Here is a 27,545-nt window from a genome sequence, read left to right as displayed (position 1 = left end):
GTCAAGTCATTCAATACCACAAATTTGATTATGTCATTTAAAAAACCGCCACCCTGAAGTACACAAACAATGGCAGGAAGCTAACGCTAGTAACATTAGGCGGCAGACAAAAAGAAAGCAGCGCAGCTGGGACTCGACCAAAGGAAGACATTGGCCAGGGCAATAACGATCAAGGTAATGGAAATGATTGCTCTTGACGACCAGCCGAGGGTTCCGACGGTTGATAGCGCATATTGAACCCCGCTAAAAACCTGCCAAGTCGGCGCTACTTTTCCGATGTTTTGCAATTTAATAAATATCTGGTTTCCATGAATACTGGCAAGTTTGATAAAGTATTTTAACATGTTTTCTTTTATTATGGCAGCTCTTAGTAGAGCTTGTCAGGTATTGTTTCTCATATCTGTTGTGTAGTTTTATTGTGTAGGGAAGTGGCGTGGTTGTTGTTGCCGGGAGGAAGGGTTGTTTATATTATTATTTACGTTTTTTTTTTTTTACGTACCCAGTATAGACGCCGTACCCAGTATAGATCTCGGTTACAGTAACTTTGGCAGGGTATTATTTTTATTTATGTTCATGTTTGTAATTTATGATCAAAACTTTCTCACAGGAGTTTAGTGAGTTGAGGGAGTTAAACTGTACTTTAATTTAGTTACACACTTGCTACAAGTGGTAAAGGTTTCTAAAAACCTTTACTTGTAGTTGGTTACTTGTGTCTTATGTGACCTTGTTATTTGGAGGTAAAACATGTTTTGAAAATAAAGGAAGACATTCAAAAATTCAGCTTGGATGATTTTCATTCTGTACAAACTTTTATCATCTCAGAAACTTTTTTTGTAAAACATATATCGATATCGGTAGATATCGGTTATCGGCCATAGCAGCAATATTAATATCGGATATCGGTATCGGCGGAAATAGTCATATCGATGCATCCCTACTAATTTAGTATCATAAATTAGGCTGATTGTGATGTTCAGATGAGCTGCTTAAGTGTTATTTTATTTATATTCAGCTTCATGAATCATCTCTGCATGCACTGCTGTTAAAACTCCCCAAATAGCTCAGTTATAGTAAAATAGATTGTTATAACTGATAAGCACTGAGGATGCTTATCAGTTTTTCTTACTGTGTTCTGTGATCATGAATCCGCACAAATATTATCTAGAAATGTGAGTTTTTTTAACTTATGCATGAGCATTACATACAAATGTTTGTATGAGTTAACCCATTGACAGATTGCTAATATATGAATAATTGTACACACATAAAAAGTTGTACAGTAGTGATTGGAAGGTGAAATGTTGCATATTGGACTTTTAATGTGATGAAAGGTCCAATGTGACTGATTAGTCTTATGACCACTTGAATAAACAGAAAACTGCTCTTTAGTGGCATGTGTCTAATTCAAAATATCATCAGAGTAATCATCATTCAAAATATGGTTTGTTAAACCATAAATATTACTTTATTTGATATTGTGAGACAGTATCAGGAATGATTGAAAATGTAAGTACTTTCTACAATATATTATATATAATATAAAACATGGAACACAGTCCAAGCGGACATCTGACTGCCTAACTTTTCCTGACAGTACCTGTGCTGTTTTCTTTGCAGTGCAGTTCACCTCAGGCTCCCCACCTCCATCCTACACTACTGCCACCCACAAGTCGCCTGCATCAGAGCTACCCAACATAACCAGCAACCAGGTAATATCCTCCTCTCACTCACATGTGCCAGCTTAAAATCCACACTCTATAGATCATCATACCGTAAAGATTGAAGGTGTTGAACTTTCTAAACATCAAATCACACTAAACCTTTCTACAGCCCAATCTTATGAGCAATTGTATAACATGATTTGAGCTCTTTTTATACAGCCATTTTATTCTGACATTTAAAAAAAAAAAAAAAGTATTTCCACCTCAGCAACACCGAGGTAAAATAAAACCTAATGGCATATTTGAGGTGACATTAGTAGAATAAAGAAATATGAACAGGATGTACCATGCTGTCACTGATTTATACTCCCTTTGAATCAAAAGGAGTTTTTTTGCGTTAAAACCCAAAAACCAAGCAAGAAATCTTGCTGTTGTCATGGACTCTGACTTTAAAAAGCCATATGAAAACATTCACAAAGTCTGTGTACTATCATCTGAAGAAACTCATGGCACGACAGGACTTGGAAAAACTGGTCCAGGCTCCTGCAATTCTGTTCTCACCAGCCTCCCAAGAAAATCTATTAGACAGCTGCAGCCAATTCAGTATGCTGCTGCCTGTGTTCTCACAACCAAAAAGGTTGAACACATAACTCCAGTTCTGAGGTGGCTTCCTGTCACCGGATGGGAAGCCATCCGGTGCTGTCTATAAAGCACCGGATGGTTTAGGTCCAAAATACATTTCTGACCTGGTGGCTCACTATGAACCCTCCAGACCACTAAGAAGATCTGGGTCAGGTCTTGCTCTATTAACAATCCTTTTTAGGATTGTTAAGTAGTTTTAACTTATCTGCAATTCCGCACTGTTCGGCTTGATTTCTGTCCACACGTCTCCAGAGTACCAGAGAACAGCTTCCTACTCCACAGACGGCAGTGGTCTGTGATCCCACTTGTGATCGCTGGCGATGTCCCTAAATACACCACTCCACTTTAAATATAGAGGTTTCCCTGGTAGTTGCTGGAAATTAACCCACGTTTTTAGGATTATTAAAGGGGACATATTATACAAAATCAACTTTTTGACCATTTCAATACTTATATTTGGACTCTGGAGGCCCTACCAGTCGCCAAAATGTGGAAAAAGAATACTCAGTCATGTTTTTGTGGTTCCCCTTAGTGTAAGTATAGGCGATAAAACGCTCGATGTTGAATTCCCTGCGCTTATGACGACAGCATGCGCATTTCACCGTGAATGTTACCGCCCCACCAGTAAGTTTACTTCGTGAGCTCCACCTTAGCTCCACCTTGTCCCTGCGAGAGTGCAGGCGAGGGGGGAAGAGCGGTATTATGTCAACGCGAAGGGACAAGTGTGCGGTTGGTGGCTGCACAGTGGAGCACAGTGTTTTACAGAGGATTTTATATATGAAGCTAATGTGCCGGATAAAGTCAGCAAACGTGTGTTCGTGTGTTCGCACCACTTCCCATCAGACTGCTGCCAGCGGTCCCCGTATTTAGTCAGGGGACGTATTTCACCGACGTACAAACACACAAATTGTTAAGAAAAGATCACGCAGAGCTCATAACTGACCATTCTGACACGTCCTAATTAAAAATATTTGTTCAGTACGTCCTCCATGACCGGAGCACAGACTCAGTCTGATAAAATCACATAAAGCAGCAGTTTATGCAGCTCGCCGCTGACGATCAGCGGTGGCGATCAGCGGTGGCGATCAGCGGTGCTGCACTCTCTGTGCAGCGGTGCTGCACTCTCTGTGTCACCGCTGATCGCCACCGCTGATCGCCAGCTCGCCGGAGCACCGGAGCCAGCTCGCCGGAGCACCGGAGCTGGTCAGCAGTGGCGATCAGCGGTGGTGAGGTCTCCGGAGTTCCTAAGTGTTTTTAACTGATTTACAGTTCGGCACTGTTCGGCTCGATCCTTATGTAGGACGTCTCTTCCTGTGACGGCACTCTCGCTGTTTTCTGCGCACGCTGCCATGTTGATATTGTCAGAGAACTAGTGGAGGGAGGGGGGAGACGAATAGAGCTGTAAAGCGCTGTAAAGAGGACAAATCAGAAACCCCCTGGAAGAAGTGGGTGTGTGTTTGCCTGTGTCTCATTTGCATTTAAAGGGACCATGCATGAAAACCGAGCGTTCTGAAAGGGGCGGGTTTAGCAGGGTTATTGAACTGCTATGATTCTTCATCCTTATGGTATTTTGACCAAAGCATCACTAAGCGTCACTGACATGTTCATTAGGACACCAGGGAACTATTTTATTGGGGGAAATAGGGTATGATATGTCCCCTTTAAGTAGTTTTAAGTGGTCTACAGTTTGGCACTGTTCGGCTTGATTTGTGTGTGGGAGGTCTCTTCCTGTGACGGGACTCAGCGGCCGGCAGTCTGACCAACTAATGGCGCATTTCCACCGTCTCTACTCGCCTCACCACGCCACGGCACAGTTTAAGTAGCGAGGTTCCAAGTGTGCTTAAAAGCAGGTACTATGCGATGATTGGTCAGACTGCCGGCTGCTGACTACAAAGACTACAAATACTAGCACAAGACCCCCAATCATAATATCTGTCCAAAATAATATATATATTTTTTTTTAACCATATTGTGCAGCTCTATTTGTGTATAACACAGGCACTTACTTTAAGAATCGAAAATATTGTGTGAGAGAAGAGGAAAGGGTTACCTGCAGTGAAGTTGTTGAAACTAGCAACCCACAGTACATCACAACAACTCCCTAGGAACTTCTGGAGCTCATGCTGCATTTTCCCTTTTGCAAAGAAAGAGAGGACAGAGACAGGATAGGTCATGTTTGTCTTTCTTCTACTAATTTCTCAACTACTTGAACAACACCAAATGAGAGATGAGGGTGGTATTTATGCTAAGCAGGCACAGTCATTCAATCTCTTAGACTGATCAGGATTTTTTAATGGGGAAAATAGTATGATTTATGTAAATAACGTTTAAGCATTCACATCTTTTATTGTCTTAGAATGGCCTGTAGTATAGACTGTATATATAAATTACTTACCTTTCCCTCTGACAAACATCACCATGCCTTTGTAGGGGGTTAGTACTAAGTGTATAGTTGAAATAATGGTGCGCACACAGACAGCCCCACCCACATTTAATGCTGATGAGAAACACAGACAAATATAGTTCTCCACACCAGCTCTCAGCATAGCTAAATACAGCAACACTGAAATAAAACGACATTAAATAAATTAATCTTGCTGCTCAAACAGTAACACCACAAGGATTAGCTTAGCCACGGCGACATTAAGCTAACAAAGTTATCAACAACATCAAGCTAACAGAGTTCGCAACATGTACAGCAACTTGCGCTTTATACATTTCAATCATCTAACGTCACCACAAACACTCGTTGTTGTCATCGGGAACTTATCTCTACATGTACAGCTAATAAAACACACCTTTGTCGGTAAAATTAATAGTATTTTGGCGGAGATCTGTACAACACAACATGCCATTGTGTGCACCTGTCTGCAGGGACGCGTCTGAGTGTGGTGTTCAAATACCGTAGTAAATCTCAGTGGCATGATACAAAATAATAGAGACAGTAATGGAGACAGCAAGACAGGTAGAAATGGCAAGTGAGATCATTAACTATACTAACTCCGTTACACCCTGATGAACGTCTCTGGAATTAGAGCTAATCTGTCTGAAAACACCATCATTGTAAGTTAGGGACTGGACACAAACATTGCGTTAGGTTATGAATTTATAGAAAATAGGGAAATATTTTCTTACCTGATATAGCAGGAGAACAATTATAACCCTGAATTTCACGGTAAAATTATCCAGGTAATCCATTTCCATTTGTGGTCAGACAGCCTGACTGACGCCTAGCACTCAAACTGACATATTTTCAAAAAAGAAGCCCGCACAGTTGTCATTGGCCAGTTTTCTTGATGACAGCCACATCAACCAGTCACCAGACCTTCAGTTTTTATTTTTTCAATTCATCATCATTCAATTACATGAGCATCTCTTTCTCTTTCTGTCACACACGATCTACTGCATTATGTGTAAAGCACTATATAAACAAAGTTGAGTAACTTCACTTGAATTAAGCAAAATATCAAAAGTATCAATATTTTTACTTGCATTCCAGAATCTGGTCATCATTTAGGTTTCATTTTCAATTTGCTGAATAGCAGATGAAGCCCTATTCCAAAACACAATGGATAGACATTATTTTAATCTACCTTGGAATTTACAAATGCTAACCCATTCATAACTTTTTATTTCGCAATAATCTTTGTTATTTAAGCATTATCGGAATTTAAGCTTATGTGAACGTGCCACTGCCCAGTTTTTGACCTTACAATTACAGAGAAAAACATTAGATTGTTAGTATGGACATAAACCTTTATATAAAAAGCTACATATTTAATTACAGGTTGAATGTATAATTACATGCAAATAACAAAATAATAAGATTTATCTTAAAATTACAGAGAAAGGTGTGAATAAACTTTAAAATACCAGGCTACATATTTATTACAGTTAATTACTGTAATTTTCCGTGAATTTGTATGTCATTTAAGGAAACAGAAAAGATAATGTAAAATTAATATAGTGTTGTTCTGTAAAAAAATTAATGTAATGTAGTTTGTCATTACTGTCATAATACTGAAAATAACAGGCAGGTTGTTGACCCATGAATGCCAATTGAATTACCAATTGGCATTGAAATCTGACCAGAACCTAAAAATAATTTCTGAATATTTGGCCAAGCCTGGGGATCCAAACACAACACAAGGTGCTACAGTATATACTGTAAATACAGGCCACTTAATGCTTACATTGATATAATTAAAAGGTATTCACAGAGAGAAGCACCGATCAAGATTTTTAAATTTAGTTTTATACAATATGTGGAGGGCTATGCGGTGGTGTAGTGGTTAGCACTCTCGCCTTGCAGCGAGAAGACCAGGGTTCGAGCCCCGGTTGGAACAAGGGCCTTTCTGCATGGAGTTTGCATGTTGTTACAACCCTAACTCGTTGGGAAGGGGAAATAACATAAATTACCAGATGGAATTGGTTTAGCAAAAATTAGGTGGTTTTATTAACACGGAGGGTAAACTTAGAATAAATCAATTACAATAAACCAAGGGAGGAGGTGGCTATTCCCAAAATCAAAATACCAAAAACACATCAAAATCAAAACACCAAACTGGGAATAGCACCCCTAAGTCCGATTTACCAGGGACAGGGTTTAGTACCAAACAAAACACCGGCTCAGGGCCGTCAACTTAGAATACACACACTTAAAACCAAAAGGAATATCTCAAATCAAAATCTGGCGCGCAGGCCGAGCCAAAGTGGCTAACAAACAAACTAGTATTCACAGTAGTCAAAACTCACAAATATCGAAGTGAATACTCAAGAGCAGATACAAAGTCAGAGCAACAAAGGGGTCAACTGTTCACTTGGAAGCACAGTGCCCCCGAGTGAATCTCTGCTGCTGGTTCTTAACAGGTGTGATGGTGAACGAGCTGAGGCAGGATTGGTTAGGTGAAGCTGGAGCCGGGTGACCCAATCACAGTGCAGGGGACAGGCAGGCCGAGGCAGGCAGGTGACTTGGTGGAGGAAGACCAGGCAGGAACCAGAGCCACCAATCAGGAGCAAGGGCTGGCACATGTCTTCTGCATACTAACACATGAGAGACACTGGTGGCAGGGCGTCACAGCCAAGGGCCGTGACACATGTTCTCCCTGTGTGTGCGTGGGTTCTCTCCGGGTTCTCCGGCTTCCTCCCACAGTCCAAAAACATGCAATGTGGGGATTAGGTAAATTGGACACTCTAAATTGACCATAGGAGTGAGTGTGAGAGTGAATGGTTGTTTGTCTCTAGCTGTGCGCGGCCCTGGAGAACTGTCCAGGGTGTACCCCGCCTATCGCCCGATGTAGCTGAGATTGGCACAGCTACAGAAGCTCCACCACGCGACCTTCTGGTGGAGGATAAAGCGGTAGATAATGACTGACTGACTGACAATATGTGGAAATAAATGATGTTTCTGCTCTCACTGCTCTTCCAGACTGCCAGCTCAGCTCATCTTCAAGATGTGGGCTCTGTGGTGGTGAAGGTCCACTACACGTACACTGTTGCTCTGTCTGTGCCGCTAAACGCACCATACCATGAGGTGAAGGAACAAATTGCACATAAACTGGGCCAGCCCACAAATCAACTGCGCCTCAGGTAACCCTGGGTCTGCTCACCTACTTCTGTCTTTCTAAGTTTCTACTGCATTTTTCTAAAATATACTTTTTTTTCTCCCCTCAACCTGAGGGTCCAAATCATTCATGCCTAACATAACATGAGCTATAGGACACTGCAACTGCAACTTCAGTCATGAGAGCAGCTATAAAAAGCAGAGTATGAAATATGACATCACACAAAACAAGAACAGTGTGACTGATAACAGTGGGAGCTGGTATCAAAATCAATCCAGGAACTGATAAAAATATTATAATATATGTATCAGAGGCTTGTTTTAAGGCTTGACGTTTTCTGTTTTAGAAAAGAGTAATTTCATTAGTTAAGTGATTATCTGCCAGTCCAGGTTTGCCCCCATGATGCCCTAAACCTTTTTATTCCCTCACCCATTCATCCCCTCATTTTTCCTTTTCTTTATCCAGGCATAAGCCACATGGCTCCCAAGTGCTCATACCACTGAATGGAGAGGTGGAATCAGGTCCCATGATGCAGGATGTGGCTGAGGGTGGCAGAGTCACCCTATGGTGTCAGGTGAACATTAAAACTCCAGGGGTTTAGTTCAACATATGTCTGTTCTATTATTGCTAAAACTTTATTATTGGTTGTGTGAATAAAAGGCCCTTATCATCCCAGCAAGATTCCAAAGGTTTGTACTGACCTGGGAAAAAGCCCTTTCTTACTTTGCTCATTGGTCTTGGAAGCATTATAAAGCTTGAAGGGATGGTTCAGGGTATTTTTAATGTGATTATATGATGCATTTACACATAGGCCCCCTTTATATCTGGCACAGGTGTAACTACAATCCAAGACGGATTGTTATCTGATCTGCCAAACCACTTCGGGAAGCAGTGTGACAAGATTGAACAGAAATGTATGTCATAAATCTCCGATGCGTCTCTGCTTCACCCACAACTGAATGGAGCGGAGGTAACTACGCTTTTATCCAAAGTGACTTACAATAAGTGCATTTAAACATTTGGGTACAAACAAGAGCTAGTTGTAAGTAAGAGCTTCAAGTAAGCCAAACTATAAAGTGCTAGTCATAAGTGCGATGTACAAGACCAGTCGAGCTGCTGCATTCTGGATGAGCTGCAGAGGTTGTATGGCACATGCAGGGAGACCAGCCAGGAGGGAGTTGCAAGATCGAGCTGTTGCAGCAATGTTGGCAGTGAGGGAGAGGTGATCATCCAGTGTCACACCCAGGTTCCTTGCACTTTGAGATGGAGCTACCACAGAGTTGTCGAGGGTAATAGTCAGGTCTGTGGTGGGAGAGCCCTTTCCTGGGAGAAAAAGAAACTCGTTCTTTTCGAGATTGACTTTTAGATGATGGTCAGACATCCACTGAGAGATGTCGGTCAGACAAGTGGAGATCCGTTCTAGTACACGTTATAGGAAAAGAGAGAATGAGTTGGGTGTCATCGGCGTAGCTGTGATAGGAAAAACCATGAGAGTGAATGACAGAACCAAGAGAGTTGGTGTACAGAGAGAAGAGGAGAGGGCCCAGGACAGAACCCTGAGGGACCCCAGTAGTTAAGAGGACAGGGTTCCCACACAGATCCTCTCCAGGTTACTCTGTATGTTCGGTTTTGAAGATAGGATGAGAGTAGGGTAAGTACACCTAGTTCCTGAAGGGGGGAAGTAAGGATCTGGTGGTTGACTGTCAAACACTGGAGAAAGATCCAAGAGGATGAGCACAGAGGAGAGGGAGGCAGCCCTGGCAGTGTGGAGTTGCTCAGTGACAGCAAGAAGTGCAGTTTTGGTTGAGTGACCTGTCTTAAAACCAGACTGATGAGGATAGAGAAGGTTGTTCCGGTGAAGGTAGGAGGAGAGTTGATTAAAGATAGCACGGTCCAGCGTTTTGGAAAAAAAAGGAAGAAGAGAGACAGGTCTGTAGTTATTTACTTCAGACGGGTCGAGGGTGGGTTTTTTAAGGAGGGGGGTCACTCTGGCCTCTTTAAGAAAGTCAGAAAAGCAACCAGCCGCAGGGGTGGATGTGTTGGACAGTGTAATCCAAGTCTCAGTGAGAGCAAGGAAGTCTAGGCATTGCTCTGTAGCAAAGCCAGAGATGAACTCAGTCTTGCTGGTAGCTGGCTGGCAGTTCCACAGGCCCCCTACAACAAGGTGTTGGATGTGTGTGGAGTGGGAGGGGTAGATAAATGAGGACAGATTAAGGTGGTGCTGTGAGTGAATGTGAGGTTTGTAATATCTACGAGAAGAAACATGAACAGGAATGGTATGTGAAAAGGTAGAAAACAATTGCAGACAGGCCTCATTAGCCTCCTTGTTAGACTCCGGTGTAGACTCCTTTGTCTTCTTGAGTCTTGACTCCGGTGTAGAGTTCGGTGTAAAGTTCTGTCTCGCCCAGACGCTCGCACGGCTTACAGTCACAAACATGAGACAACACACTCACCATGGCAGAAGCACCGGGCTCGAGCAGCGAGTCTGCCGTGGCGTCGTCGTCACTGGCACCGCTTACTTTGCTCAAAAAAAACAAACTCCAAAAGTCCCATTTGGAACTATTTTGGCTTTAAACGAGGCACAGACGGTAAAGCAATAGACGATGGCCGTCCACTATGCAGGCGCTGCCACCAAGCTATAGGAGCCAAAGGAGGGAACACATCCAACCTCATAAAACACCTGCAATGTCATCATGTTATTATGTTGGAAAATAAGCATTATTGTCAAATAGATTTTTTTAAAAGACAGTGGATTTGTTAAGTTGATTATTTATATTAGTTAAACATAAATTAATGTGCAAAGGAAACTGAATGATTATATATATACATATATATATATTTATATTTTTTATATATATATATTTTATAAATATATATATGTTATATGTTTATCATGCACCAAACAACATTATAAGTAATTAATAAGTATTTATACATTTCACATACTGACTTCACCTGCCCTATAAAGAGAATTCTCAAAAACAGTACAGCCAGAAAAAAAACGTAATTAGCAGAGAAGAGCCAGGCTAAGGTTTGCTAAAGGTCTCTAAACCTAGAGAGGCTTGGCTCACGCTGTTTACCATATTCTGTACAAACACTGATGTTAAGCTGCAATGCTCTTTAATAGGCTGTGTTGTGAGCAAAGAGAGTTGCTGAGTTTTGCATTATTTGAAACCTAATTTCCTGTTGGTTGCCGTCAGCCAGATTGTATGCCTGTGATTACATATTAGGCTTAATCCACCAAATATTATTTCTGAATGATACCTCAGTTTATATATGAGTAAAGGACTGAACTCATTGTATATTTTTGTGGTTTTGATTCTTTCTTTTTAGAGGTGTAGCTCTTGATTTGGATAAAGCTTCTCCTAAGATTTACTGTGAGACCCATGCCTGTCACTGAATAAACATTTTAGATCAAGTGTTAGAATATCTAATAGATGTTGGGTAGAAGTTGGAATAACCAATACACTGTTGTAAACTTCACATTGACCGGCTTGGTCAATGTGAAACTGTGGCGCTACGATTGTCCCAAATTGTATTTTCAGATACACCATCAAATTATCTTTGCATTGCAAACTTATTAAGAAAGAACATTAAAATTATTTTATTGCTCCCTTGAATTTATAATTTTTTGGTAATATTAATGATAATACATTTTGCAGAAAGAAGACCCGCTGACCAACTATACCATCCTGTACCAGATGGTGGCACTGTATGACTATATGGCTCAGGGTCCAGAGGACTTGGAGTTCAGTGAAGGTGACACTATTGACATCTTGGGTGAAGGTGAGTTGCGAGGTTGAGGGGAGATTTAAAAAAAAAAGAAAAGTAATTTTCCTGCATTACACAGACATTTTCTTCATACATCTTCTTCACTTCTCTCTTCTAGTTAATGAAGAATGGCTGGAGGGACATTGTGCAGGAACTACTGGCATCTTCCCCAGCAGCTTCGCCTACAGGGAAAATGCCAACATCAACAGGGGTCAAGCCAAAGAGGAAGATGATTTACAGTATAGTAGCATTTAATAAACCTGATTATGTTATTTTATGTTTATCGTGATACAGCATCACTTTAATAATAATATAGAGGGCGAGAATGTCTATTCTGAGGTGTATCTTTATATTAAATCTGCTGTTATTTCCCTGCAGTGTTCTACTGTAAATCCTATGAAATCACTATAGTCCAGTGGAATGGTTCAGTTTGGTACAGTATATATTTTTGGGGAATAACTCCAGAATAACCAGCCCCAACCTTTTCATTTTTGACACAGCTTCCCTTGGAAGGCCAGAGTAAAATGGTATGGGTGGGTGACAGAAAAATGAAAATCCGACCAATGTTTCTTCGGTGCCCACAGTCTATTCTCATACAGTGCTTGATGTCTAGCTGAGACAAACAGCCACAAACTGAGCAGGACAAAAGATAGCTACTAGATGTGGCATTGTTGTCTGTTGTGTCACGTTCATTCCCTGCTGTAGCAACGGTATGGGTCCGTGTATCTTTTGGTCATTCGATTTTCAAGTCAATTCAATTCAATTCAATTATATTTGTATATGATGCAAAGCCCACACGCCATACACAAATGTACCATTTATTTTACCATTCCAAACTGTACCAAGCTGAACTGCAACATAATGGAAACACTACTTTTTGATGTTCAAGTTATACTTGTGATGTACTGTATACATTTCTGAAATTGTTTATCATTTCTAGAGGTTTATAATACCTCAGGGTCTTATTGAATATGTTTTCTGAATCTCAGTGTTTCCTGAGAATTGTTGAATTTTAAAAGATAACATGTTTAAAAACTGGCAGACTGATTGCTGATTTTGCTTAATAGCAAAAACAGCAAAAAAATCAGATATATTTAAAAATCCATCCATTTTCTACCACTTTATCCTCCACATGAGGATAAATGCTAACATTTACGGTAAAAAAATTAATGAAAAAAATATGATAAGTATTAAAATGAGGTGTGTCCTGATTAGGCAGTGTAGTACTTTGGTCCTTCACTGATTTCAAGTAATTTTTTATACTTTATACTTTTTTTCATTCATCTTTGAATGTAAATATTAGCATTTTAGCTCAATAGCCTCCAGGTCATGTGACCTAATGACTTGAAATCAGTGCATAGTACCACACTGGCTGATCAGGGCACACCTCTTTTTATTCCATTTTAATACTTCTCATATGTTTCATAAAGTTTTTAATGTTAATATTAGCATTTAAATATGGGGTTAAATTTGTTCCAATAATATTTGTATATGTGCAGAGGGTGATCCACACGTATTTCTTGATTTGCATGCATGTTTTGAGATCCACAAATAGAAAAAAATCACATTTGTAACTTGTATATTGATTTTTACAAATATAGATGTGTATTTGTAAATGAAATGACATTTGTAAAACTGAAAATTGCATTTGTGAATTGCACTTCCGCATTTGCATTCCTCTCTTTCCACAGTTACGGATTTTTGAGACAGTGTTTAACGAGTACAATCTAGCTAAAGTGACAATGCACTCCATGGCATGGATGTATTACAAGAACTGGATAGAGCACCGCCCCCTCTGCCTTGAAGACATTTTGTCATGGTGGCCACTCGTGGTACTGCAACAAAAATACTCATGCGGCCCAAAAAGCAATTTTCCCATTGACCACAATAGTAAAAGATACGCCTGTAAAAGTGTCCACAGGACACCTCGAGACATAGGCATGTATAGATCTTTATGATCTAGATTTTTAATTCATGGAGTTTCACATTTGTAAAGCCCACAAAAATTGTATTTCCCAGAGTGATGTCACAGCTGTGTACGAGCACAGCAAAGCGCGGTCATGTTGAGTCTCGGGAACGGCGCCACTGTCAGGGTACGTACATTGTGAAAACTTTATGAGAAATGTGAACACAGACGGCTCGTTCACATAGCATAGGAAGTCAGAAACCTTTTCGATGTATGCACTGGGTGAGCAGCTCATGGATGTATTAAAAGCACCCGATAGAACACTATCCCTTTGGCTCCATTAATTCCTATGGAGTTGCTCACCCAGTGCATATGCCAAAAATGTATTTTGTGTTCTCTGTTCTTTGTTTTTCCTGACACATGTTACAGGCATTGTTTGGTTAATGATTAGAATTACTTTGACACCCAAGGGTAAACAGGTAGGGAGCAATATTGTAAGATTATACGAAGTCCATGGCTGAGCTGAATTTCATAACTTATAATATAAGAGGAATTAATAATCCAATCAAAATGTTTGGGACAATTTTGGGACAATTAAAGAGGTTACAGGACAGTAGTAAATTGAACTAATTTTTTTTTGAGTCATTTCGTTCATTTCGTTCATTTTTACAGTGGGTGGCGCTCTTGTGGGCGTTGTAAAAAAGACTGCGGTTCTCAAACACTTAACACTGTAGGCAACATCGTTTTGCTTCAGCTGACAAAGTATAATAAACAAAATGCAATTCAAACCATATGAAACCCTAGGAAAACAAATACACACCTCAATAAAGTGACAAGTGACTTGTGTCCTGTATCCTCTCTGCCATTGTTGTTTAACAGCACGACAGTGACTCGGTAGCTGTCACGTGACCTGTCCTGAGGACGGACGCTCGCTCAGTTGAGTGAATCCTGAACTAATCATTTCTGTTTCCTTGCCTGCTGAGCTTATGCAGCTGCCTGCCATCATGTGGCGAAGGAAGGTACTGCATGAAAATGAACGAACGAACCACTCGGTTGAGTGAATCCTGAACTAATCATTTCTATTTCCTGTTCTGCTGACTGAATTTATTCAGCTGCCTGCCCTGTGGCGAAGGAAGGTACTGCATGAAAATGAACGAATCACTCACTGAGATGACTCATTACTCCCGAGTCATATAAAAGATTAGTTCATTTTGAACGAATCGTTCACAAACGACACATCATTATTACACTGCTCTGTTGCTCTAATTCAGGAAACACTGCATCGAAAAAATCTTTCAAGACGATGAAGGCTGGTATGTTATGGTGATCGGCACAATTGGGGGAATAAAGATGATCATACTTAATGTGTATGCCCCAAATGAGGATTGCCCACATTTTATCGAAAAAGTTGTGACTCTACTAGCAGATAAAAGTGAGAGTATTATGCTAGTGAGGGCGATCTTAACTGCACTCTGGATTCAAAATTGGACAGGTTACCTGTAATATTACATTACATTTCATGTTATTTTATCCAAAGCGACTTACAATAAGTGCATTTAAACATTTGGGTACAAACAACAGCTAGAAGTAAGTAACTGCTTCAAGTATGCTATGTACAAGTAAGTCATTTTTTTATGAGTGTAGTGGGCTTTGTATGCTCTCATAATATGTCAAGAGAGGGGTCCAAGTTCTCTCAAAACTTTGTATGGAGCCTTCAGAGTGTATCTGATTTTTTCCAATTTCAGAAATGACATGTTGTCTCTAATCCATCTGTTGAATGTTGGTGGTGTCTGTTCCTTCCACTTGAAAAGTATCAGACATCTAGCAAGTAGAGAAGTGAAAGCTATGACAACCTGAAATTTGCCTTTGAGAGAGCGAGTTTCATCAGTAAAACCAAAAATTGCACATATTGGGTTTGGGGTGATGGTCACTCCACACATTTTAGAATAGGCCTGAAAAATGTCTACCCAGTATGTTCTGAGATGTGGGCAGGACCAGAACATGTGTATGAGATCAGTAGGGATGGGTGTCAAAAGAATTGAGATCCATAGGAAGGAGATCGGAGTCAGCTCAGTGTCCAAACAAGGGTTGGCTCTTGTACAAGAGGAGCATTCACAAAGCAACACACACAGGCCAGTTACAAAGTGAAGACTCCCTGTCTTGTAGGAATCGCAAGGTATTTATCTGTCTCAATGGGTCAGCTATCACCCTGCCATAAGGTGCAGACCCCCTCCTCTGTGGGTTTGTTATCACCTTGCCCTCAGTCGCAGACCCATTGTCTCTATTCACAAGTTACTTCAAACAGTTCCTAAAACAATACCTATGGTCACTGGCCAAAAGTCGCATCCAACAGTTACATTAACAATACAAAGAGTGAGTGGTCTCAGGTCACATCAACGGTTGCATTGAGCATTTGTCTTCATGTATTACATGAGGTGCATAATTCCCATAACATATCCCTCCTGTTTATGCTTAAGCATAATTATAACAAATGTTTTAGAGTGTGAGAGCGAAAACCCTATCGAGCAGTTCAAAACATTCCAATTATCAATTTTCCTTCTAGATAGGGAAACTCTCTCACGGTCCCGCTGCCCCGGCAACCACACACAGGTACTCCATTTGATCAAGGCATAAAAGCATACATTCAAAAACATTTTGATTATATTGTTACCCCAAAATGAATTCAATGGTGACCAATTCAGAACACTACAACTTCTAGATTTCCTGTAGTACCATCATAATCAATAGAGTAAACAGCAATTATCCTTTAAACCATGGTGTTATCTTCATCTAACATGTATCCATATAGATCATCATTTGTCAAATCAGTCGAACATTTCTGGTGCTGCATTCTTGTCGTCCTCTCGGTGGTCATCAGTGGTTGGGACTCTTTCATGCAGCATAGTTGTTTTTTGTTTTGTTTTTTTTCAAAGCGGTGTCCTGAGTCTCTGTAACAGTCCTTCTACATATAGGGTGATTAATCCATTCATTGCCTTAGATGCTGCCATCAGGTGCTGTATTAGGAATAAATGTACAACACATATCTCCAAACATTCTACATTATACAGTATTCCTCCCTTTTCAGCAACATCATGTCTCAAGCCATCCTATTCTGCCATGCCATTAAACTAGTCTTATCTAACTCTTGATGCATGCTTCCAATTGCTTCCTTAGTGAAGTCAAAAATCTCTGTTGATTATAATACACATTTTTATCAATCCACATTTTTATTAACAGTTCCCCATCAAGCCAGGAGTGATCAAACCAACCTGCTGGTGCATTTCTCTTTATAACACTCCTTGAGTATTTTACACATATTTTACACATCTCTTGTTTCTCTCAGGACACAGGGAGGATTCTCGCTCTTGATACCAAACGAGGCAGTCTTTTTCAACCCCCCAAAACTTTATTTTCCAAGGTTTGGATCTCACAAGGTCCCCTGTGACGGCCACAGCTCTAGGCTGCCCTGGAAACTAAATCTAACTTAAACTCACATAATTGTGACAATAGTACACGGATTGTCACTGCACCTCTCCTAGTGTCCCATCTAGATTGTTCCTATTGATCTATTCCTCATTTTATCATACCTGGCCTTATGTCACTATATTTAAAATAAGGAATGCAATTGTGGTCATACATGAAACAGTTATAAACACAGTTTTAATTCTGGCATGGTGAATGCTTCTACTTATCTGACTGGCATTTGTGCTCTTTTGAAGTGTGTGATCCATTGTCTGTCTTTCAGCTATGTGTACTGCTGTAGGTGTCGACAGTAGTAGTTGATAGGAGCCTTCCCAGCATGAAGCTGACCACTTCACCAACACCCAATCTCCTGGATTGATTGGCCCTCCTGTGGGTGCTGGATCTGGTTTTTGATGTAGTCTGCCTTGAGCATTGTGCTTAGAATACATTAATCATGAGGCACAAACACATTTTAGTGGTTTTAACATCCATGTAGTCTAGTCTATCGTGGATACCATCCCTCCTGTTGAGACATGGGTAATCCCATGACTCAATATTGTAACAAATTTAAACAAATTCTTTTTGTCTTAGATCAGTGTCTCAGATCTCACCTTCATACCATTACAGTGTTGAAGTGGCAATTTACTACCGCCTTCATCTTCTTCAATTATTATTCTGCATGCTTCAGTATCGTTTAGAAAACAAGTTTTACGATTTTTTTTAACCAACAGGGTGACTATGGCTTTTGGTCCATACTCAAAAATACTTCAGTGTTTTCTAGTTAACATACTTCTTCTTCCTCCTCATCTTCTGTGTCCTGGTATGTATGTGTGTGTGTGAGTGCATGACCTGGTTTATTGACTAGTCATGCCGATGAATCGTCAACTCGTCTGGGTCCCCCATTTCTTCTTTGCTCTGGAATCCCTGAAGAGAACACAGCATCCAACGTCTCTCCTCGTAACTTCTGATATCTCCTGAGCTAATTGTCAAATACACTTGAGAGATGTTTATGGAAATATATATTTTATATTATTTCAGCCCTATAATGACTTAGTTTATGACCGCTTTAGTTATCTTCTTACCCCAATTACTTTATTTAATTAATGTTATTTTTTAGTACTGTTGTTTTTATTTCATTTTAGTATTATTATTATTTTTAAACATTTTAATCAAACCGCCAATCTATTCTTCGGTTCTTGGTCATTTCTAGTTCTTCCTTTGACTTTACCTCTATCTTTTCTACCAGTTTTTTACATTCTTCTACCTGTAATTTTCCTCTAAATCCATATTTATTTTCCCATCTTTTTATATACTTTACATTATCTAGTGCCTATTAGCCCATTCGTTTTGCATCACATTCATATTGAACCTCGTCAGGTTCACAACAACATTTATAACAACTATTACCATTTCCCATTTTGATATAAAAATTACCTTCAATTTTATTCATACTTTTATTTTAAGGTTCCTTTTTATTATTATTATTATTATTATTACTATTATTATTATTATTTTATTTTATATATTTTCCCAACTTTTAATCTGGATTATCAGTGTTTGCCTGTTTTTTCTTTTTCTTTCCAAATATTGTACATATAATTTCTGTCCAGACTCTAAATTACTATTTGTTTATTTATCTATTCTTGTTTTTAACAATGCATCCACTATCAGGAACAAATCCCAAATAAAATTTGGTATTTTGATTGTCACTGAAAAGGACCAACACTCTGCAGCCTGAGCCTATGCTACCAGGCACATAAAACAACACAAAGCCATGGCGCACACATTAAAACATCACAAAACACAAAACAACACAAGACAACATTTAACACACAACATATATATGTCGACTTTAAAAGAGTTCGTATCCTAAGTTTTCTAATTTTATGCTAAATTTTCACAAAGTAGAAGAATACCATGACTTACAGCTTCTTTCGTTACTGGCACCGCATATTCAACTTACTGTTGTTACTTATTAGCGGAAATTTGATCTATTTATTTTACCGGTTTGTCTAAGAGAGTTCTGCTCCCCCAAGTCCCTGACTTGCTTTGGATCCCAGACCCCGACGCCTGTTGTTTTCTCAGCCCTGAGGGATTAGTTTAAACCTTGTCCTTCCAAAGACAGTAATCATTTTTAGGTCCCTGCCCTAAATCTAAGAGAGTCCTGCTCCCCCAAGTCCCTGACTTGCTTTTAAATATAAGAGAGTTCTGCTCCCCCAAGTCCCTGACTTGCTTTTTATCTATTTTAAATGAGCTAGGATCGATCCGTTTCTGTACCGTTTTTTTCACTTCAGTAGAAGAATACCATGACTTACAGCTTCTTTCGTTACTGGCACCGCATATTCAAACTTACTGTTGCTACTTTTTATCTGCCGAATTGCTATGCTCAATTTTCACTTCAGTAGAAGAATACCATGACTTACAGCTTCTTTCGTTACTGGCACCGCATATTCAACTAACTGTTGTTACTTTTGAGCCGAATTTGTTTTAAATTTAGAAATGGTTATTTCTTACCCTTTTGAAGATTTGAGTCCCTGACTCAATGTTTGTCTGGCTGATCCGTCTCCCCTCCTTGGTTGGCCCCGTCACTGTCCCACTCTTCACGGAACCTGGCCTCCCTGACCAAACGGAGCTTTAAGAGCCCCGAGGGGGAGGACTTTTAGGAGGATTTATTTTTCTTACCCCCGCCTTGCAAGGTCTTCAGGTCCGCTGATGTGAAGAGAGCGACAGGTATTGGGGCCCCACGTTGGGCGCCAAGTTGTCAAAAGAATTGAGATCCATAGGAAGGAGATCGGAGTCAGCTCAGTGTCCAAACAAGGGTTTAATCTTGTACAAGAGGAGCATTCACAAAGCAACACACACAGGCCAGTTACAAAGTGAAGACTCCCTGTCTTGTAGTAATCGCAAGGTATTTATCTGTCTCAATGGGTCAGCTATCACCCTGCCATAAGGTGCAGACCCCCGCCTCTGTGGGTTTGTTATCACCTTGCCCTCAGTCGCAGACCCATTGTCTCTATTCACAAGTTACTTCAAACAGTTCCTAAAACAATACCTATGGTCACTGGCCAAAAGTCGCATCCAACAGTTACATTAACAATACAAAGAGTGAGTGGTCTCAGGTCACATCAACGGTTGCATTGAGCATTTGTCTTCATGTATTACATGAGGTGCATAATTCCCATAACAATGGGAATTCTGGCTCTTTGAGGAGAGCCGGCTCTTTTGGCTCGGCTCACTAAAAAGAGTCGGCTCCCAAGCGGCTCCTCAGATTTTTTGTTACTTAAATTAATGTATTACCAAATTATGTGTAAAATGAATAACTAATGTAAAAAAACATAAAATATAACATTATGTATATTACTTGTATGGCTTTATTAATAAACTTAACATAACTTAACATATACATAAATACATTTTAAATCTGTTGGGGTCATAGCCTTTTGCAAAAACTGGCTCATAGAGCTCTGGGATGTAGGTCTACTAGGTAGCTGTGGTGGTGATATACTGGCTGATGCTACAGACATAGGAGCAGCAACAGTTGCAGGAGTTGACACACTGGCACCTTCATTAGCAGAGTTCTCCAACTCCATTAATTGCACTGTTGGATGATTAGTTTGCATATGCCTGTGCAGGATGTTTGAGGTAAAATCCTCTTGCGCTCAGCCTTCTTATATTAGAACTAGAGAGTCTGTTTAAAATGAGATAATTAACCGAGTCAGATTTCAGATGAATTTCCTGTATAAATGCAATATCTGCCTTTAGTATACTATTTTCTGTCTCCTCACTGAATTATTAAGTCCCTTCGCATTAAAGGGGACATATTATGCAAAATCAACTTTTTAACCATTTCAATACTTATATTTGGGACTCTGGAGGGCCTACCAGTCGCCAAAGTGTGGAAAAAGAATACTCAGTCATGTTTTCGTGGTCCCCCTTAGTGTAAGTATAGGCGATAAAACACTCGATGTTCAATTCCCTGCGCTTATGATGGCAGCATGCGTATTTCACTACGAATGTTACCGCCCCACCAGTAAGTTTACTTCGAGAGCTCCACCGCCAGCGGTCGCCATATTTAGTCAGTGAACGTATTTCACCGACTTACAAACACACACATTGTTAAGAAAAGGTCACATAGAGCTCATAACTGACCATTCTGACACGTCCTAATTAAAAATATTTGTTCAGTACGTCCTCCATGACCAGACCACGGACTCAGTCTGATACAGTCACATACAGCAGCAGTTTATGCAGCTCGCCGCTGGCGATCAGCGGTGCTACACTCTTGTGAAAATCAGTTAAAAAGACATAGGGACAGCACCGCTGATTGCCACCGCTGATCGCCAGCGGCGAGTGGTGGCGATCAGCGGTGCTGTCCCTATGTCTTTTTAACTGATTTACAGTTCGGCACTGTTCGGCTCGATCCTTATGTAGGACGTCTCTTCCTGTGACGGCACTCTCGCTGTTTTCTGCGCACGCTGCCATGTTGATATTGTCAGAGAACTAGTGGAGGGAGGGGGAGACGAATAGAGCTGTAAAGCGCTGTAAAGAGGACAAATCAGAAACCCCCTGGAAGAAGTGGGTGTGTGTTTGCCTGTGTCTGATTTCCATATAAAGGGACCATGCACGAAAACCGAGCGTTCTGAAAGGGGCGGGTTTAGCAGGGTTATTGAACTGCAATGGTGCTTCATCCTTATGGTATTTTGACCAAAGCATGTCACTGACATGTTCATTAGGACACCAGGGAACTATTTTAATGGGGGAAATAGGGTATAATATGTCCCCTTTAAGAGACACACACTGTATTGATCGAGAGTGAGAGTTATTAACTCTAGATGTCATTTCAACTGTGACCTAAAATGGGATATGAAATCTTTTGAGTGCTGTACGAAGCCACATTAAGATGTTGAAATCAATAATTTGGGCATCAATAATTAATACAAAATGAACTGATCAAAATATAACCAGCCATCAAATCACAACATAAGCAGTCTTTTTTTAAACAAACAAACAAATATATATATATATATATATATATATATATATATATATATATATACATATATAAATATATATCTATATTTCCCTCATAGGCCTACTGTAACCTATTCTGTTCAAGCCACCAGCACCTTATAACATCCCATAAAAGACAAAAAATAGAGACGAATGGCCGTTTAAATTATAGTCTATTAGCCATAGATCAGAGTTCCGAGTTCAGAAAATGAGTCATATTAGTCGGATTTTAAAAGGAGTTTGGTCGAATGTGAACAGAGTTATCCCGGTTTGCAACCTACTCCTCCATGTGTCAAACCGGAAGTCATGAAAATGAATTTAGGAGTAGACAACCACTTTAGACACTGGAGACTTAATGTCTTGTTACTAACACAAACATCAGGCAAGAAACACAAGGAGCTCTAACTGACTATTTCACTATAAATGACGATGATAGTGTCTTCCCCTCAGTTGTATGGGATGCCAGTAAGGCCACAATGAGAGGAAAGATTATTTCTATAGGATCTACAACAAAGGCTCCCAGAACAACAAGGATTGGAAACTGAAATAAAAAAGTTAAAGGTGACATAGAATGCTCGTATCGCACATACAGTATGTTAGTTATGGAGGTCTACTTACATATATTAACTTGTTTTCATGGTCAAAAACCTCCTAATCGCTGCAAACGAGCCGATCGAAATATCTCCTCACTGATGCTCTCGTCAGCCGCGCTGTTTCAGACCAAAACCACACCCCCAGAACGCAGACTGTGTTGTGATTGGCCAGCCAACAAGAGCTTTCCCACTGTCCTGTGATTGGCCAGGTACCTGGAAATGACATAATTAACAGGTCAGCTCTCAGATACACAGCTCCCCCTCTGGCACGGTGGATGCTCTGCATCTCAGCAGCTACAACGAGAGTAGTTCTTCTTCTTCTGCGGTTGAATGTACGCAACCGGATGTGCCCAGACTAGTGCCCGCACCAGGAGGCGCTATGGTGGTTAGAGGAGTGGTGAGGTTTTCTGATGACATCATCCACAAACAAAAGTGCTTTTCCACTTTGCAGAGCCCAGGAAAACAATAAAACCCTATTTTCTCAGCAGTGGCTGAACTGTTTTTTATGAAACTTTAGGGTTTCACAAACGAGGTAATAATGCAGATACACACACAAAAGCAGCGTTAATTGGAGCTTCAGGTCTATGTCGCCTTTAACAAGGGAACATAAACAATTTGGTAGATACTCTTAAAAACACGTACTTAGACAATAATTGGATGAGGACATATAAGACATATAAGGCACAGGGAGTGGTCAGATATATTAATAGAAATATTATATTATGAAATGGGGAATAAAGTTAGTAGGCTTTAACTCAGAAAGGCCTAGTCGTGCTGTTCCAAAGATCAGGATTCCTGAAACCACTAGTTTTGAGACCGATCCCACTTAAATATCAGACTCATTTGCTACATACTACAAACAGCTATATACAGCTGAAGAACTAGAATTTAAGGAAGAGTAAATTAGTTTTTAAGACCCCTTAAAATGAATAAACTATCAAGTGAGGAAGCAGAACTCTTAATAAAACCCATCACAGAGAGTGAAATTAGGGAAACCATCACCAAACTAAAAAAACAATAGAACAGATGGTTTCTCTGGAGAATACTAATCTTTATGAATGAGTTCACTTCCATATTATGTAAATTATATAATTATGTTCTAACATCTGGAGACCCCCAAATTCATGGTTAGAAGACATATTAACAGTCATACATAAGGAGGGGTAGGACCCCATACAATGCACCAGCTACCGCCCAATAAGTTTACTTTGTGTAGATTATAAAATCCTGACTTTTACAACCATTCATTGATACAAAGTCAGTCAGTAAAATCAAAATAAAGAATGAATGGATAAAACACACTTTAAAAGTCTGGACAATAGTGAAAAAAATGCTCAGGAGACCGGAGTCGATATCTCAGGCCATGTTGATAGTAGGAAATATAGAATTCCCACCCTCCATGTGGGTTTCTGTACAATTAATCAACTTAAAGAAAAAGAATTCTAATCATTTTCTCAACTTCAAGCACAATTAACAGTATGATTGGTTATGAATTTAGATTTTTTTAGAATTAATTAATTATGAAATAAAAATTTTTGTCAAACTCAAATTGGGGGACCACTCCTCTCAAACAGGAGAATAATTTGGATTATGATTAATAATTAACTTAATAATTGATAAATCACAATACTACATCAATAGTTAGGTGAATTGAAGTATTGGAGTTCTACAGGGAAGAGGTACACAATATTAATCAGACCAGACTGTATATTTTAGAAAAAAGATTTATTAAAAAGACATCAAAGATTTAAACAAGAATATCTACTTAATGTTACTATATACAGTGTGTGCGTGAAAGGGAGAGAGAGTCTGTGTGTGTACAGGTCAAATGGTCAAGTCAGATAGAGGTAGACTACAAATCAAGATGGTGGTTGACAAAGAAACTACAACAAGATGGCGGAATCAAAGATGGCTTCTTGACCGCATGGCTGCTGTGTTTCTTGGTAAACGTTTGTAAACTGAGATGCCAGGTTAGACGAGAGGTTAGAAGCATGCACATCTAGAGCTGAAAGCTAAGAAGAATGGACATCACTAACATCATATTAACCTAAATCTAGACATTACAACAACACTTTGTGTGAGCAAGTAAGCTCAGTACAACATTTCATCTATGCTTAGCCAAGTAGCGTGATGCTATGCTAGGCCCAGTCACGTTACCAATTCCTTAAAAGATGCAGAAATGTCCTTTTGTGGTGCTGTCTGTTGGTCCAGGAACGGTAGCTGGTTGACTGTGTTTCTGGTGTCTGTTGCTCAGGTTCCTCCTTACAAAGTTAGCTAGTTGGACCTAACCTGGCTCTGGATCCTTGGTTGATCCTTAGGCAGGTTCTGTTGTCACTGCCTCTGATGAGAGGATAGCAGACTGCTATGAGTGAGAGGATTCTCTTGCTGCTGGAAGCTTGTTTAGCTCTGTGCTGAAGAATCTTCAGTTGAAGAGCAGAGGAGCCTGTGTCCCCCGGTGAGATTGAGAAGAGCAAGAAGGAGGGGAAACCTGGCTAATGTATTGTTGGTTACATGGAGTCACATGTCAAAAAGTGACCACTGAGATGGGTTTCCCACTGATGTGTGAAAGATAAGGGATCTTTAGAGACTGAGTTTTATGACCCTCTTTGTCTTTGAGCAAAGGGCTCATCTGGTCTCCATCCAAGATGGATGTGACTCCATCTTGAATGAGCTAATCCCCAACAGCTTGATTTTTGCGTGGAACATCTCTTACTGTGACGGCAGTCTGACCAATCATCGCATAGTACCTACTCAGCATGCTTTTGGAACTTTGCCTGAACAGGTACTAAAAATAGTACCTAGTATCGGCATTGTCGACATTTGTGTGTTGTTATTCAGCACCATTTTCTGTATGTGTTCCGGGACCTGTGTCCGTCTCATCATCCCTGCGCTGTCATATGTAAACAAATTACGCGCTGGTTGTAGGCTATACCTGGTCATATTGCTGTTGGTTATGTTTAACATGATGATTACATGCTGCATGGATGATAAAAAATACAAGTACTTTAGGCTAATAATTGTGCCCCCCCATGCATTTCATATGCCCCCCTTAAAACTGAGGTCTGGCAACGGGTCTGGTCCATGTATTACCAAGAGAGACCAATGTGAAACTATTTCAGTTACACATGAACACGTTAAGGCGTCTGAAGCGTTGGCTTTAGTACAGTAGTGACACACGTGTTAATGCCTATAGCGTGTGCACGCCTATAACGGGATGTTGAGGTATAACAGGGACTGTACCATGGCTCAGGCGCCAAACTGAGGAAGAGGCTGTCCGTAAATGTGCACAGCCTCTTCCTCAGTGAGGTACACTGGATCATCAGGACCTGACAGTTATTCATTTTCTATCTACACAGATCAGCTGGTACACATAGTCTCAGGTTCATACAGGATTGATGAGAAGAAAGCAGAATCCCAAGCCCCATAAGAGCTGTCAGGATATTTTTATTTTTAAGTAGCTGAAATTATTCCGTAAATAAATAAATTAAAATTAATAATTACTTTAAAATAAAAAAATGTATTTCAATAAAAATAAATAATGAATTAAATTAAATTAAATTAAATTAAATTAAATTAAATTAAATTAAATTAAACTCAATTCAATTCAATTCAATTCAATTCAATACTAAATAATTATATGTACATTGAGACTAGCGTGCGCACAGGCTGCGTTTGAACGTGGCATGACACTTATCACCCTTCATCGCAATACGCGTGCCTGTATGCAAGTGTATCGCACACGTGTTTTTCAGTCTTCATGCAGGCGGAGGTTTGTGCTCATGTGCTGGCATTAAATGCCCCTGATAGTGTGTGTGTGAATAGCAAAATTGTAGTGTCAAGTGCTTTGAGTGGTCATCAAGACTGGGAGAGTGCTATATGAACATCAGTTACCCTCTCCTATCCTGTAGTGAAGCACCAATTTCAACTAGTGAAAAGAGTTAGAGGTCAGGAGAAGACATTTTATTAGCTTAACATACACAACCTGCAGCAAGTACTGTTGAAGCAGTACTGTTATCACAGAAACTCAGACGTGATATACTTTGATATACTGATACTCTCTCTTCAAACACACACACTGAATAACTAGTTACAGAAAATCTCACTACACTGCAGTTAACAATAAAAATAGGATCAAACATTTTTGGAGACACAAAAATAAACTTAGTCACTACCAGACAAAAATACGCCGTAAACATCGCTATTGAGCATTGAGACGATGCACAAAAAGATTACTATACCAAACACTAACCTTTCATGTGCTTAAAGGGGACATATTATGCAAAATCAACTTTTTAACCATTTTAATACTGATATTTGGGACTCTGGGGGCCCTACCAGTCGCCAAAGTGAAAAACAATACTCAGTCATGTTTTCGTGGTTCCGCTTAGTGTAAGTATAGGCGATAAAACGCTCGATGTTGAATTCCCTGCGCTTATGACGTCAGTATGCGCATTTCACCGCGAATGTTACCGCCCCACCAGTACGTTTACTTCGCAAGCTCCACCTTAGCTCCACCTTGTCCCTGCGAGAGTGCAGGCGAGGGAGGAAGAGCGTTATTATGTCAACGCAGAGGGACAAGTGTGCTGTTGGTGGCTGCACAGTGGAGCACAGTGTTTTACAGAGGATTTTATATATAAAGCTAATGTGCCGGATAAAGTCAGCAAACGTGTGTTCGCACCACTTCACATCAGACTTCACAAGCAGCTGTTTATGCCGCTCGCCGGAGCACCGGAGGTGGTCAGCGGTGGTGAGGTCTCCGGAGCACAGTCTCCAGTCTGATACAGCAACATACAGTTTATTCAGCGCGCCGCTGGCGATCAGCGGTGGCGATCAGCTGATCGCCAGCGGCAGTTTAGGCTATCGGTGACACAGAGAGTGTAGCACCGCTGCACAGAGAGTGCAGCACCGCTGATGGTCAGCGGTGAGCTGCATAAAC

At 40.2% G+C, this 27,545-nt stretch overlaps 1 protein-coding gene and 1 long non-coding RNA gene across 3 annotated transcripts in view; one reads left to right on the top strand and one right to left on the bottom strand.

Moving 5' to 3' along the window:
• LOC122764857 (NADPH oxidase activator 1-like) overlaps positions 1 to 13,457 on the top strand; it is a 38,695-nt gene extending 25,238 nt beyond the window's left edge. For both annotated transcript variants that reach the window (XM_044018817.1, XM_044018818.1), the window contains 5 exons: positions 1,618 to 1,709; positions 7,732 to 7,892; positions 8,333 to 8,441; positions 11,530 to 11,653; positions 11,757 to 13,457. In XM_044018817.1, coding sequence (XP_043874752.1) covers positions 1,618 to 1,709; positions 7,732 to 7,892; positions 8,333 to 8,441; positions 11,530 to 11,653; positions 11,757 to 11,893 — 623 coding nt within the window. In that variant the 3' untranslated portion in view covers positions 11,894 to 13,457. The remainder of the gene's footprint in view (positions 1 to 1,617; positions 1,710 to 7,731; positions 7,893 to 8,332; positions 8,442 to 11,529; positions 11,654 to 11,756) is intronic.
• Positions 13,458 to 16,768: 3,311 nt separating this feature from the next.
• Positions 16,769 to 19,819, bottom strand: LOC122764854. The gene is made up of 2 exons (XR_006359891.1): positions 19,521 to 19,819; positions 16,769 to 17,930 (listed from the first exon to the last, which is right to left on the bottom strand). It is a non-coding gene; the product is annotated as an uncharacterized LOC122764854 (long non-coding RNA).
• Positions 19,820 to 27,545: the final 7,726 nt, after the last annotated feature.

The sequence above is a fragment of the Solea senegalensis genome, unplaced genomic scaffold (assembly GCF_019176455.1).
Source record: "Solea senegalensis isolate Sse05_10M unplaced genomic scaffold, IFAPA_SoseM_1 scf7180000017714, whole genome shotgun sequence".
Taxonomy (NCBI): domain Eukaryota; kingdom Metazoa; phylum Chordata; class Actinopteri; order Pleuronectiformes; family Soleidae; genus Solea; species Solea senegalensis.
Note: the sequence above shows the minus strand (reverse complement) of the source record. Positions and strands in the feature narration are given on the sequence as shown.